The sequence below is a fragment of the Lolium perenne genome, chromosome 4 (genome assembly GCF_019359855.2).
Source record: "Lolium perenne isolate Kyuss_39 chromosome 4, Kyuss_2.0, whole genome shotgun sequence".
NCBI lineage: Eukaryota > Viridiplantae > Streptophyta > Magnoliopsida > Poales > Poaceae > Lolium > Lolium perenne.
The window spans coordinates 255,780,539-255,791,527 of NC_067247.2; the positions used below are offsets into that span (position 1 = coordinate 255,780,539).

At 41.5% G+C, this 10,989-nt stretch overlaps 2 protein-coding genes across 3 annotated transcripts; one reads left to right on the forward strand and one right to left on the reverse strand.

Moving 5' to 3' along the window:
* Positions 1–881: 881 nt before the first annotated feature.
* On the forward strand, positions 882–7,707 carry LOC127332194 (branched-chain-amino-acid aminotransferase-like protein 1). 2 transcript variants are annotated; one of them, XM_051358468.2, is made up of 19 exons: positions 882–1,110; positions 1,511–1,609; positions 1,752–1,823; positions 1,916–2,008; positions 2,155–2,292; positions 2,767–2,825; positions 2,949–3,051; positions 3,492–3,680; positions 3,788–3,888; positions 3,977–4,031; positions 4,313–4,399; positions 4,508–4,559; positions 4,900–4,985; positions 5,112–5,165; positions 5,284–5,367; positions 5,464–5,535; positions 6,485–6,565; positions 7,039–7,074; positions 7,325–7,707. In XM_051358468.2, exons 1-19 carry the CDS (start codon positions 1,030–1,032, stop codon positions 7,451–7,453), a joined length of 1,671 nt encoding a protein of 556 aa, XP_051214428.1. In that variant the 5' UTR covers positions 882–1,029; the 3' UTR covers positions 7,454–7,707. The 2 variants fall into 2 exon arrangements, with proteins under 2 accessions (XP_051214428.1, XP_051214429.1); XM_051358469.1 differs by lacking the exon at positions 882–1,110 and having other exon boundaries at positions 1,747–1,823.
* Positions 7,708–7,887: 180 nt separating this feature from the next.
* LOC127332193 (uncharacterized) lies at positions 7,888–10,726 on the reverse strand. The gene is made up of 2 exons (XM_051358467.2): positions 10,510–10,726; positions 7,888–10,062 (listed from the first exon to the last, which is right to left on the reverse strand). The coding sequence occupies exon 2, from the start codon at positions 10,057–10,059 to the stop codon at positions 8,236–8,238; it is 1,824 nt and encodes a 607-aa protein (XP_051214427.1). The 5' UTR covers positions 10,060–10,062; positions 10,510–10,726; the 3' UTR covers positions 7,888–8,235.
* Positions 10,727–10,989: the final 263 nt, after the last annotated feature.

Genomic DNA, 10,989 nt, shown 5'->3' on the forward strand with positions numbered 1-10,989 from the left:
TACAACTCAATGCAACCATTAGTCCATAGGGATTATTATCATTAATTACCAAAACCACACACATGGGCTTCATGCACTTTCACCCTCCACAACTCCGTGGCGGGCTCCTTCCTCGCCGCCTTGTTCTCTCCTCTGCAGCGGCATGGTGGGAACAAGCACAAGAACTCCCGTGAAATCCCCAAATCCTGCCGCCCTCGATGTGTTCTGTTCCACCCAGACATCGAGACGTTCTATGCATGGGACTCGTGTAGTCAGCTCTTGTTGATTCGTTTGGGCCGTTGGATGGCCAGTGGAGAGTTGATGAGAGGGGGCTAGTTACAACGGACATGCTATTTCCAAGTCACTGAATCCCCGTCCCTCGCCACTGGCCACTCCAAATCATTGGGAAGGGAAATACAGGGCCTGATAGGTGGGTCCCACATCCACCTCGCTATTTTGTCCATGTGCGCTGCCAACTTAGCCTGGCAAATGGGCCCCACATGTCTGGACTGCTGTCTACATGCTCTCAAACGGACATTAATTCGATTTGTATCGGCATGCCTCAGATTTGATAGTTTTTTTTTTGAAAAAAGAAACTAAAATAGGTAGTGACTAGTTAACCTAAAAATATGGTAGTTCTTTTTTGATTTACTCGAAATGTTTAGCAATTGCATTGGGAAGGGATACCTTTTAAATATATGAAGAGGGGGAGGGGCATATCTGCAAAAAACATGGCATTGCAACGTGTAGAACCCATCCCGTCAGTTGGGCAAAGCTGCAACGATGGAGGATTAACAGTCCTATGCACAAGTTGACAGTGGACACGCCATTTTGCCATTGTTTAAAAATGTTTATTCTTGTCCGTTCTTCTCTTTCTCGCAAAAAGATAATGGAAAAAAAAGTCCATTCCCTGTAATCCACCAGCGCAGCAGGTCCCTCACACGCCGCGTCTGGCCACTGCCACTGCCCACTCCTAATCATCTCCTCATCGCCGTCATCGGATCAGAAGAATCCTACCGAATCCAGGCAAGAAGCTCCGACTCTGAGCGAATGGCGTCGTCGCCGGAGGTGATCCATGCCTGGTCGGCGCCGCGCTCCCTCAGCACCAGCCTCATGTACTCCTTCTCCCAAGTGAGTCACAGCCTCCCCTCCTCTTCCCTCCGCCCCAATCCCCACCCCCTCGCCCACTGCGGTCCGGTGTGTGAATCAATCTGTTGCTCTGTTTCCCGATTGGCTCCGCGTGCAAACTCTGAGGTCACCGGATAAGAGATGAGAGCCCAATGTTGCATGTCTTCAGTCAACTGCTTATGCTGCCTTGCCCTTGCGCCCCGTTTCGCGTTGAATTAATAGGACTGGAACTAAAAGCTTTTCTTTTGCGAAATTGTTGGAACTAAAAGCTTATTGCTGCAACGAGTTGTTTAGCTGCTTACGGAGTACATCTAATCATCAAATCATGCCAGCTCTGGGTCTTCGATTTTGGGTACCGGGGTTCTCAACTGACGAGCTCTGTCTTTAATTTGGCTTGCTCTAGAGGGATGACATGGATGTGCTCGACGAGCCTCTCTACGCCAACTTCCTGCGCGTCACTGGCGTCGACAGGCCCTACCGCGAGGAGCTTCTCTCTAAAATGGTAAGACTTGAACGATGCTTCTTGTGTCCCATCGTGCGCCATGATCTTGTTTCCCTCTTTTGCATACCATCAAATTTCGGTACTACCACGATATGAATTCTGCCTTAGGTATAGTTCAGACATTTGAGCATTTCCAGTGCAGGATCCCGATGGCAATAAAGTTGTCAAAGAAGTGATTTTCGGGCCAGGGGAGAAAAAATATCGTTATTGCAAGGTGTGCTTTCACTTCTCAAAGTATCAGCAGATAGCTCTATAAGTTAGTCAATTGTTCTTCATGGATCTTTTTTTTTTCACTTTTATGTGTAGCACATTGCGAAGCAGCGCCTCCCTAACCTCACAGCAGACCTGATGAAGAAGGGAAAACATTTCATATTGATACGCAACCCTCTAAATATCCTGGTATTTGCCTCCCATTTGTTTTAGTAGAGCTCACACATGTTGATGTTTTGTTCTGTTCTATTTGCTAATTCTGTACAAGTTACTTTCTCTCTGACACTTTGCATATTGTGAAAAACCTCCTTCTAATAGCATTCCATATACCTCAGCCATCATTTGATAAAGTTGTCCCACCGTCCTTCATGGAACTCGGTGTAGCAGAACTTGTTGCAATATACAGTGAGTTGTGTGAACTTGGGAGCCCTCCACCAGTGATAGATGCAGATGATCTGCAAAGGGATCCTGAGGTAAATCTATTGCTGGTTGTCCGAATGGTTTTTATCTTTGTCAGGATTATCTGTTGCACTGCACCTAATAATAATACAAATATGCATATAGGATCAGCTGTTACTTAATAGTAGGCTGTTTCAAAGAGCGTCACATTGCAGTCCTCAAGCTATTAGGATAGGCTAATTCAAATTGATAGAATTGAATTTACACAAATCATCTGTTATTATGTGTAGTAGGTGTCTTGAAGGGCCTGGCAATGCAGATCGTCAAGCTATTAGGACTACTAAACACCGAACTCGTATATTTGAATTCACGTCAGTTTTTATGGTTTGCAATGATGGTGTCTACAATGGTTTTTCATGTTTGTTACATTTAAACATTTGAATGCATGAAGCCATTTCGATGGTATAACATCGTTCAGTACCTTTGTAATAACTACATTTGCAAATCGCAATACAATTCAATGCAGTTTGTTTGCCTTTCAAATGCAGGCTGTCTTGAGTGGACTCTGTGAAGACCTGGGCATTCCTTTCCAGCCACAAATGCTCAAGTATGGGTGTTGTGCATAATATTTAAATTAGTTCCACTGTCCTCAAGTATTATGTATTTTAGAACACGCATAGAAGAAGGTGATGTGCTCCTTATGTCATTTGGAATTGTTTTCAACTCTTAGATGGAAAGCTGGCCCCAGGGACTTTGATGGTATTTGGGCCCCTTGGTGGTATGAAAGTGTGCACAAATCTACGGGCTTCTCTAAATCCCGCCATTACCCTATGGTAAACCTGCATGAAATTTCTTTCTTGATTTTAGTACTTTATTAGTACATCTATATTCTACTCCCTGTATCTCTCAATATAAGACGTTATCACAAACAATATATGAATTAGCGGGTTGTGATAACATATTATACTATGGGACTGAAGGAGTAGTTAACTTTGCATAGTTAGTCAGACATACTTGTAGTGGTAAGGACATGGTGATAAACATTAACTCTAGAATTATTAGCTCTTGTAGCAAGGCCTTCTCATAATTCGTTCTAGTATACAGAGCAGCATGAGTATTTTGAGAAAATTAGGCATCCATTTAACCCTTCCACTGAATTTCGTTCATTTTAAAAGTTCTCTCTAACAGGTTATCAAGATGCAGTTGACTTCATCTTGCTTCTGTATTATTTGGCAATTAAAACATTGTTAACATTGAGCTTATTTAATTGCAGACTTTTCCATTTGCATTTTATGACCTGCTTGAGCAAAGCTTGCCCTTTTACAATATGCTGAAGCGCCATGTAAGGAAAACAGCAGGACACCTACAACCACCACAGTCTGATCCTCCTCTTCCTGTCCCAGAAAATAAAAAAATTCTTGTTTGGGTTGGAGATGAGCTTTTGCCACGTGATAGTGCCAGGGTATGTACTGGTAACTTTCGCTATGCAATAATAATTAGTACAACATTAAGCTGGTCACACCTGATCAGTTCTTTCCATTCTTTTTTCTAATCATCTGTGTTGTAAAGATTTCAGTGTTCGATTCCGTTGTACAAGGAGGGGATGCTGTGTGGGAAGGATTGCGTATATACGATGGCAAAGTATTCAAACTTGAAGAACACTTGGATAGGTGTAGTGACTGTTCTATTTATTTTTATCTTGCCATATCTTTTCTGCTTATGATCTATGCCGTAACCCTCTTTATTATTTTCTCCTAGATTGTTTGATTCTACAAAAGCTATGGCGTTCAGCAACGTGCCCAGTCGTGATTGGGTAACTACTTCTAATTACCTGCTTCTCACTATGTTATTTATAGTATTACAAAAAAGAACCATGCTTCTGCTTGTTTGGTAGGCATCCTTCTATTGAGATTTTAAATGTTATTTATAGTATTACAAGAAGAACCATGTCTCTTCTTGTTCGGTGGGCATCCTTCTATCGAGATTTTAAATACTAGTGCATTTCCAGATTTTGATTTAAGAGGATAGTTGAAGGCCTGTTTTGAAGTTTGAACTATTGAACTGACTGTTCACTATGTGCATGCTCTAATGCAGATTAAGGATGCAATATTTAAGACTCTTAATGCGAATGGAATGTTCAATAATGCACATATAAGGCTCACTCTCACCCGTGGGAAGAAGGTAAACTACAGATATAGATTGATCAGTATTGTCACTTCTATAGTGTGTATTTGCAATCGTTTTTTCCATGACCTTACTCATTTTCTTCATTGCATGTCTTAACTGTAGGTTACATCTGGAATGAGTCCTACTTTCAATCTGTATGGGTGTGCCCTGATTGGTACAAATTTTGATCCCACTTTTTTTTTCTTTCATGTGTTTTATGTGCTTAAACATGTACACCAGTGTTAGTTTGTGCCCTCTGCCCAATTTAAGTATCCTATAGCACATGGATAGACTAGCATGATATAAATATTTAAGCACCAGTAGAGTCAATTCACTAATCTCAGTCCAAAATATAATGACTGGTGGTGCCTGGTTGTGGTATCACTGTCTATGTATTTGCTGTACTTTATTATGGGAAATGATGCATGCCGTTGTGGCTCTATTTGGTCCATTCAATTTTCATTGGAAGACTGTCGATGCAACAATAATAAGACCTTATGTTTTGTTTTCTTCAGTACTTGCAGAGTGGAAACCACCAGTTTATGATAACTCACATGGGATAAAGTTGTCAACTGCCACCACACGTCGTAATTCTCCAAATGTAAGATCCATTTTAAAAAAAAGGCTTTTGGTTTCGCACATGTGAAGTTTTTGAATGCAGAGTCTAATTTTATCGTTTCTTCATTTAACAAACATTGACCTTGGCTGTTCTCATGACTTGTTTCAGAGTGTAGATTCAAAGATACATCACAACAATCTTATTAACAACATTCTGGCAAAGGTAATTTTTCTTCAGATTAGAAGCCATAATCTAAGTATCTAACAAGCTCCTTGAATTTTATCTAAAATGAAGGCATTGAAAATTGTACTGGGCCTCAAACAATTTTGCTTTTGTGCAGATAGAGGGTAATCTTGCACAGGCTCAGGATGCTATCATGCTAGATCAAGATGGTTTTGTATCAGAAACAAATGCAACAAACATTGTAAGCGTACATAGTATAGTATGTACTATATCATCAGCTGGAATAGCTCAATATTCGTAATATGGTTGTTCTAACAAATGCCTGTGCCAACTGCAGTTTATGGTTAAGAAGGGCATTGTGCTGACACCTCATGCTGACTACTGCCTTCCAGGAATTACACGTGCAACTGTAAGTCTAATCATCTTCCAGTTGGAAATACTTGGAACAATTTTACAGAAGTGGTTCCCTCCCATTGAAATGGCATGCACGAAAACTTGAGATTTTCTGTCCTATCGTGTTGTTTGCCAATTCTTATTTCAACGCCCGAAGTTGTTTAGCAGTAGTGCAGTACTGAACTCAAATCATAAACCTGTACTTCATACAGCTACATATGTACTAAAAGACTTACATTCAAGTAATGAGTGCGTAATTAAATCCTTCTGATTCTTATCACTCTAGTAAATGGTGATCTGGAGCAATAGGTCGAATTACTATATAAAGAAAACATGTAAACAAAAGAAAATCTTGATTAAAAAAGACTATTTGTCCAGTGGATACAATCTGCTCATGGTAAGACGACTTATGGGTAAAATAAAACTATTATGAATTATGCCAAATAAATTATTCTTCTCACTTTGATAAAGAGATCCCAATGCAATTTTGAGAACGACCAATTTCTGTCTTTTTTATTCCATCATGGAGACACTGAGGTTTTTGATTATGGGCATGCTCTGAACTACTATCTTTGAAAAAAAACGTAAAATATTCGAAATGCGAAAGTGGGAAGTTATCATAAATGTGAAGCATTAGTATCTTCCTCTATGTGTTCTGCAGATTCTACCCAATTGCCTTATTTGGATAGTGGTCTCTGTTCTTTTTTTTCCCGTTTTACTTGAAAACTTGTACTAGAAAATCTTTGTCTGCTGTTACATTCTGTAGAAGATGTTATGAATAGGTATTGCTGCATTATGATTTGCAGAAATATATTGCCGTTACCTACATGCATGGAAGAGGAAATTTGTTAGCTCAATACTGAATTGTTCTGCCATTTCTAGGGTTAACATACATGGTTCGACAGAAAACCCCAATGTTCATTTTTACTGAAGTTAATATTTATCATATCATATGAAAATAACAGGTCATGGATCTTGTTGTCAAAGAAAACCTGGTACTACATGAACGGCGAATTAGTCTATCTGAATTTCATGCTGCAGATGAGGTTAGATATTTTATTTTATGGACATTTCATCTTGCCCTTTTTTCTTCTACTGAGGGTTTTTTTTCCTATGGAACTGTATATTTTCCTTTGTACTGAAATTTGCATTTGCCTACTAAATTAAACGAATGAAATAGCAGAAACATGTTTTTAATTATTAAGAATTTTAAATTTTAAATTATATCTTTTCCATTCTGTGTAGGTTTTAGTTTCCTCGTGATTGTTAATAAACTTAAATGATTCTATAGTTAAAAGTCTCAGTTACATGCATGTGTTATTTTTTTAGAATGAATCATGCAAACTTGAATCTTGTTTTAGTAGAACTTTTAACTTCATACATCTCCTTGTTCACGAACTACTCTAATAAGACAGTTTGCATATTTTCAAATACTACAGTTTGTTATAATGCACTATTTCATTGATACGTTCAACTCTATATGGAAGTTGCACCTTTGTAATGTGGTTTTCACATGCAGGTGTGGACAACTGGAACAATGGGCGAAATTACACCGGTGAGCTTACTTTTTTTTGCACTGTATGGTCCTGTTTTACAAGGATTGTCCTTTTCAAGGAAGTCTACTTAGATGGCCATATTTTTCCCGCACTGCCTACTAGTATCTTTTCTTAAGAGTCATTTTACTAGGTTTCTCCATTTTTCCATAATCAGAATACAACAATGGTACTCCAACTAAGAACCTGTCACTAGTGTTACGACATCCTACAGATGATACATCATTTCTGACATATTCTGAATTACAACAGGTCGTGATGATTGACGGGCGTGACATTGGTGATGGGAAAATTGGTCCTGTCACAAGACAAGTCCAGAACGCATACAAAGTCCTGACAGCGGGGTTAGGAGTACCAATACCCAGGAATGCCGAGGCATAATGATTTGTGTAGACATTCCTGGCATTTGTTTGTTATTCTATGGGCCAACTTCCAGGGAGCCTGGGAGTTATGGATTCAGTAACCTGGGAGGTTATTTGTGAAAGTGGTATAGTGAACAGAAAACCGAGTATTTGAAATAATGGGGGTTATCGATTCAATAATGTGCATGTGCGCCCTGAACCTGTTCATGTTATTGGAGAGCTATCGCGGAACAGAAAACGGAAGCTAATAGAGGTGGTTTATTTCTTGCTTGATTTCCTCCTGTCCGTCAGTCCAATGTATTGTGATTATGTTGCCAAGGCAGTGCACATGCATGGTACCAACATAAGTAATGCAATGCTTGTCACAGACTTCCTGTGTAAAGCTGGAACGAAATACTTTAAATGGCAAAAGGGTGAACACAAAGATTTTTCATAGTATACCACTCCCCGGAGCAGAGTTTCGGAGCTGTCAGTGTCACTCGGTGTCCTCTGCATTCAAGTGCGAGCTATGAGCTGAATATGTCAAAATTTGACCAAGGGAAATATAACAAATCCTAAACAAGCAAGAAGTCGTAAGTTCCTTCAACATGAAAGCTGCAGATGCAAACTGACCAGTGTCCATCAGTTAATGGGACACATGATGCAAACATGCAGGCAGAACAGAGAGCACATCAGCACATGGATGACAGGACTTCAAAGCACTTGCTAGCTAAGAAGTTTAATCTTGGTAGAGAACTAACTACTGCAACAAAAAAACACTAGGCAACAGCTTCACTAGCCCTAATAATAATATCAATAGCCTCAGAGAGATGCAATCACAACATCATTGGTGATGCTTTTAACTACGTCAGGCTCCAGGTACAGCAGTAAGCAGTCACTGATCCACTGGTTGCATGGGTCTTCCCTCATCGTGTTATCTATGAACTTGAGTGCTGTGGATGTTGCCTTAACGGTAGTAGGTGTTCCAGAAAGGATCAGCGCCAGTTTCACAAGTAGATAAACCAGTGGATATGCAACATTCTTGCCCGTCTCCACCATCAGTACAGAAAGGTCGCTCAGCATGTTCATTCTAGAAAACCTGGTGTCAGAGCTCGCATCTGTTATGAAGGCTTGAAGCTCCAGATCGAGCGCAGCTATGTCATAATCAGAGAACTCGGATGCGTAGAGCCGAGCAAACCCCACAAGCTTGTCCTTGTCGAAAGATCGAAAGGAATTGCGTGGATTCAGGTGGGATGCGAGGAGAACCAACTCCCAGCTTTCCTTGGTAAACCGCCTATCGAGCTCCTTGAGTTGGCTGTTCATTACCTGCTGGAAGAAATCCACATGGTAATAATCCAGGTTTGTCACTGCTGTAGGTTCATCAACTCTCCATGCTTTCTTCTTGAATTTCTCTCCCATGGTGACCACATCAACATCATTCTCATTGCAAAACATGCCGACTTTGTTGAGAAAAGGTGGCCACCCCTCATCCCTCATCACCTGAAGCTGTTTCTTGGACTCCTGGAGAAGAGCCACACAGTGGTCAGCATCCCAGTCTTTCCTGTCCAAGGCCAGTGACAACTCGTTTGTGACTCCCAGTACATCTTGCATCAGGAGCAAGGCAAAGACAAGGTCATAGGACAATCGTCCACATATCTCGTATATCACGAATTTTGTATCTCTACTTGAGACTTCTCCCACAAAGTCAAGTGCATCACAAATAGGAGAGAAATATGCTGCAAATTTTACGATCGCCTCATAGTATGAACCCCAGTTTGTTTCACCGGCCTTCCCAAGATCATTGTCCAGATTCAGCCCTCTCTCTTGGACAAGGGTGCGTAGCTTTTCATTGAACTGAGGGGAATCTTCAATTAGATTGGACAGCATATCAACAAGCTTGAAAAGTTCGTAAACATCAAATTGGGCAAAAGAAGCGGTTATGAGAAGCGAGTGCAGTGGGCAGACGTGCGGATGCACATAGTGTGCAGATGCATTTTCACCAGTGAACAATGATTTCAGCTCTGTTAGAACTTCACCATCATACTGCCCCAAGCCATAACCTTGCGCACGCATACTCGACGAGCTCAGTCCAGCTTCTGAAAGCATCGAATGCACTGCCACTTTAAGAGATGGACCAGAGACATGAGGTTCCGGCACAATCCCAAGAAGCCTCTCCACAACATCTCCCTTGCCGTTGACATACCGTGCAAAAAGAACCATGTAGTTTCTCCCGGTATTACGCTGGGAGCACACATCAACATATATCCCAAAGAAGTCACCCTGGATCTCCTTGGTGATAGCCTTTCTTGTTTCTTTCGCGAATGTGTGCGCGATATCAGTCTCGAGAGTAGGCGTCATCACCCGCATTCGACCAGGAGCATCGCGCTGTGCAACAGCAGGGTTCTCAAAGATCTTATCGACTACGTAACCCGGCATGCCCACGAGCATCCTCTCCAGCAGACCTGCCCCTGATCCATTATCCAGAAAAGCCATCCCTTGTTTGAAGACAAGCCTCAGGAGATCGATACAGCGGTTGATGTCAATCAGCTTACAACTCGGATTCTCCGGAACCTCTCCCATTTTGACATCACCCCCATATGCGCCTTTAGATTCATCAGTACCGCACTCGCAATCTGATGACTCCATACCCTGGAAATGACATCATGCAAAACTACTAGTATCAATTCCAAGCAAATCCCCATAAGAAGTTTCTCAAATAAATAAAACGATCCACATGCGAAGAAAAATTACAAGAACAAGAAGTATGAGAGTCTTATAACACTAAATTAAGTCTGATAACAATGGGTAGAGGAGTAAAAAACGCGACGCAAACTTGAGCATGCATATTTACCCCTTACATAAACCTCCTCGGTACCTTGCCAAGAACTATCTCCTACTCTGTCAGCTCACAGAAGTTCGATTCGCAGGTGAATTCTAGCAGTAAGATTCCAAAACAAGGAAACCTAGAAATACTTGAGGGATTTGGGGTGCATTTGAGGAACGCACGAACTGTACGGATTTCTAGTAGCAGAAATTTTTAGAGGTGAAGAAATACCACCACCATTGATAGATTTTGCGATGAAGAAATTCTGTTACCTCGATCAGGGAGGGGAAGGCTGAGACGCGGGGAGGATCGTACTTCCGAATTCGTGCCCTCTCACGCGCCGCCACAAGGAACAACTTGTACTCTGTCAAGACCCTGCCTCGCGCTACCTATACGAGAGCCCAGAGAGAAGCCCAAGACCAGGAATAAGGAGCCGTGAGCGAGGTTAGCCCAACAATCACTAGCCGCAAGCTAATACAAGCAGGAAGAGTAATGCTTTGAAAAACGCGTGATTCATTAAGTGAAAGACGCTAACCGAACTTTAGCCACTATATAAGGGCATCTTCAAGGCTGCGATCCAAACGGACACGATGGATCGTCCGTTTTGGATCGTTTGGGTGACCACGCGAATACGTGGACGGAGCCTCGCGTCCGCGTGTCCGTTTGGGTCGCGCGCTGCGTCCAACGCGGCAGATTTGGATCACAGCGCCATATAGTTGCTATTTGCCTCTAAATTCACTATAAAAACATAA

Bases quoted from the DNA above. Each gene is read 5' to 3' on its own strand.
- LOC127332194 (XM_051358468.2), top strand. From the start codon at position 1,030: ATGGCGTCGTCGCCGGAGGTGATCCATGCCTGGTCGGCGCCGCGCTCC. The intron at 1,111-1,510 runs GTGAGTCACAGC...GGCTTGCTCTAG, and splicing joins TCATGTACTCCTTCTCCCAA to AGGGATGACATGGATGTGCT. The intron at 6,566-7,038 runs GTTAGATATTTT...TTTCACATGCAG, and splicing joins AATTTCATGCTGCAGATGAG to GTGTGGACAACTGGAACAAT.
- LOC127332193 (XM_051358467.2), bottom strand. From the start codon at position 10,059: ATGGAGTCATCAGATTGCGAGTGCGGTACTGATGAATCTAAAGGCGCA.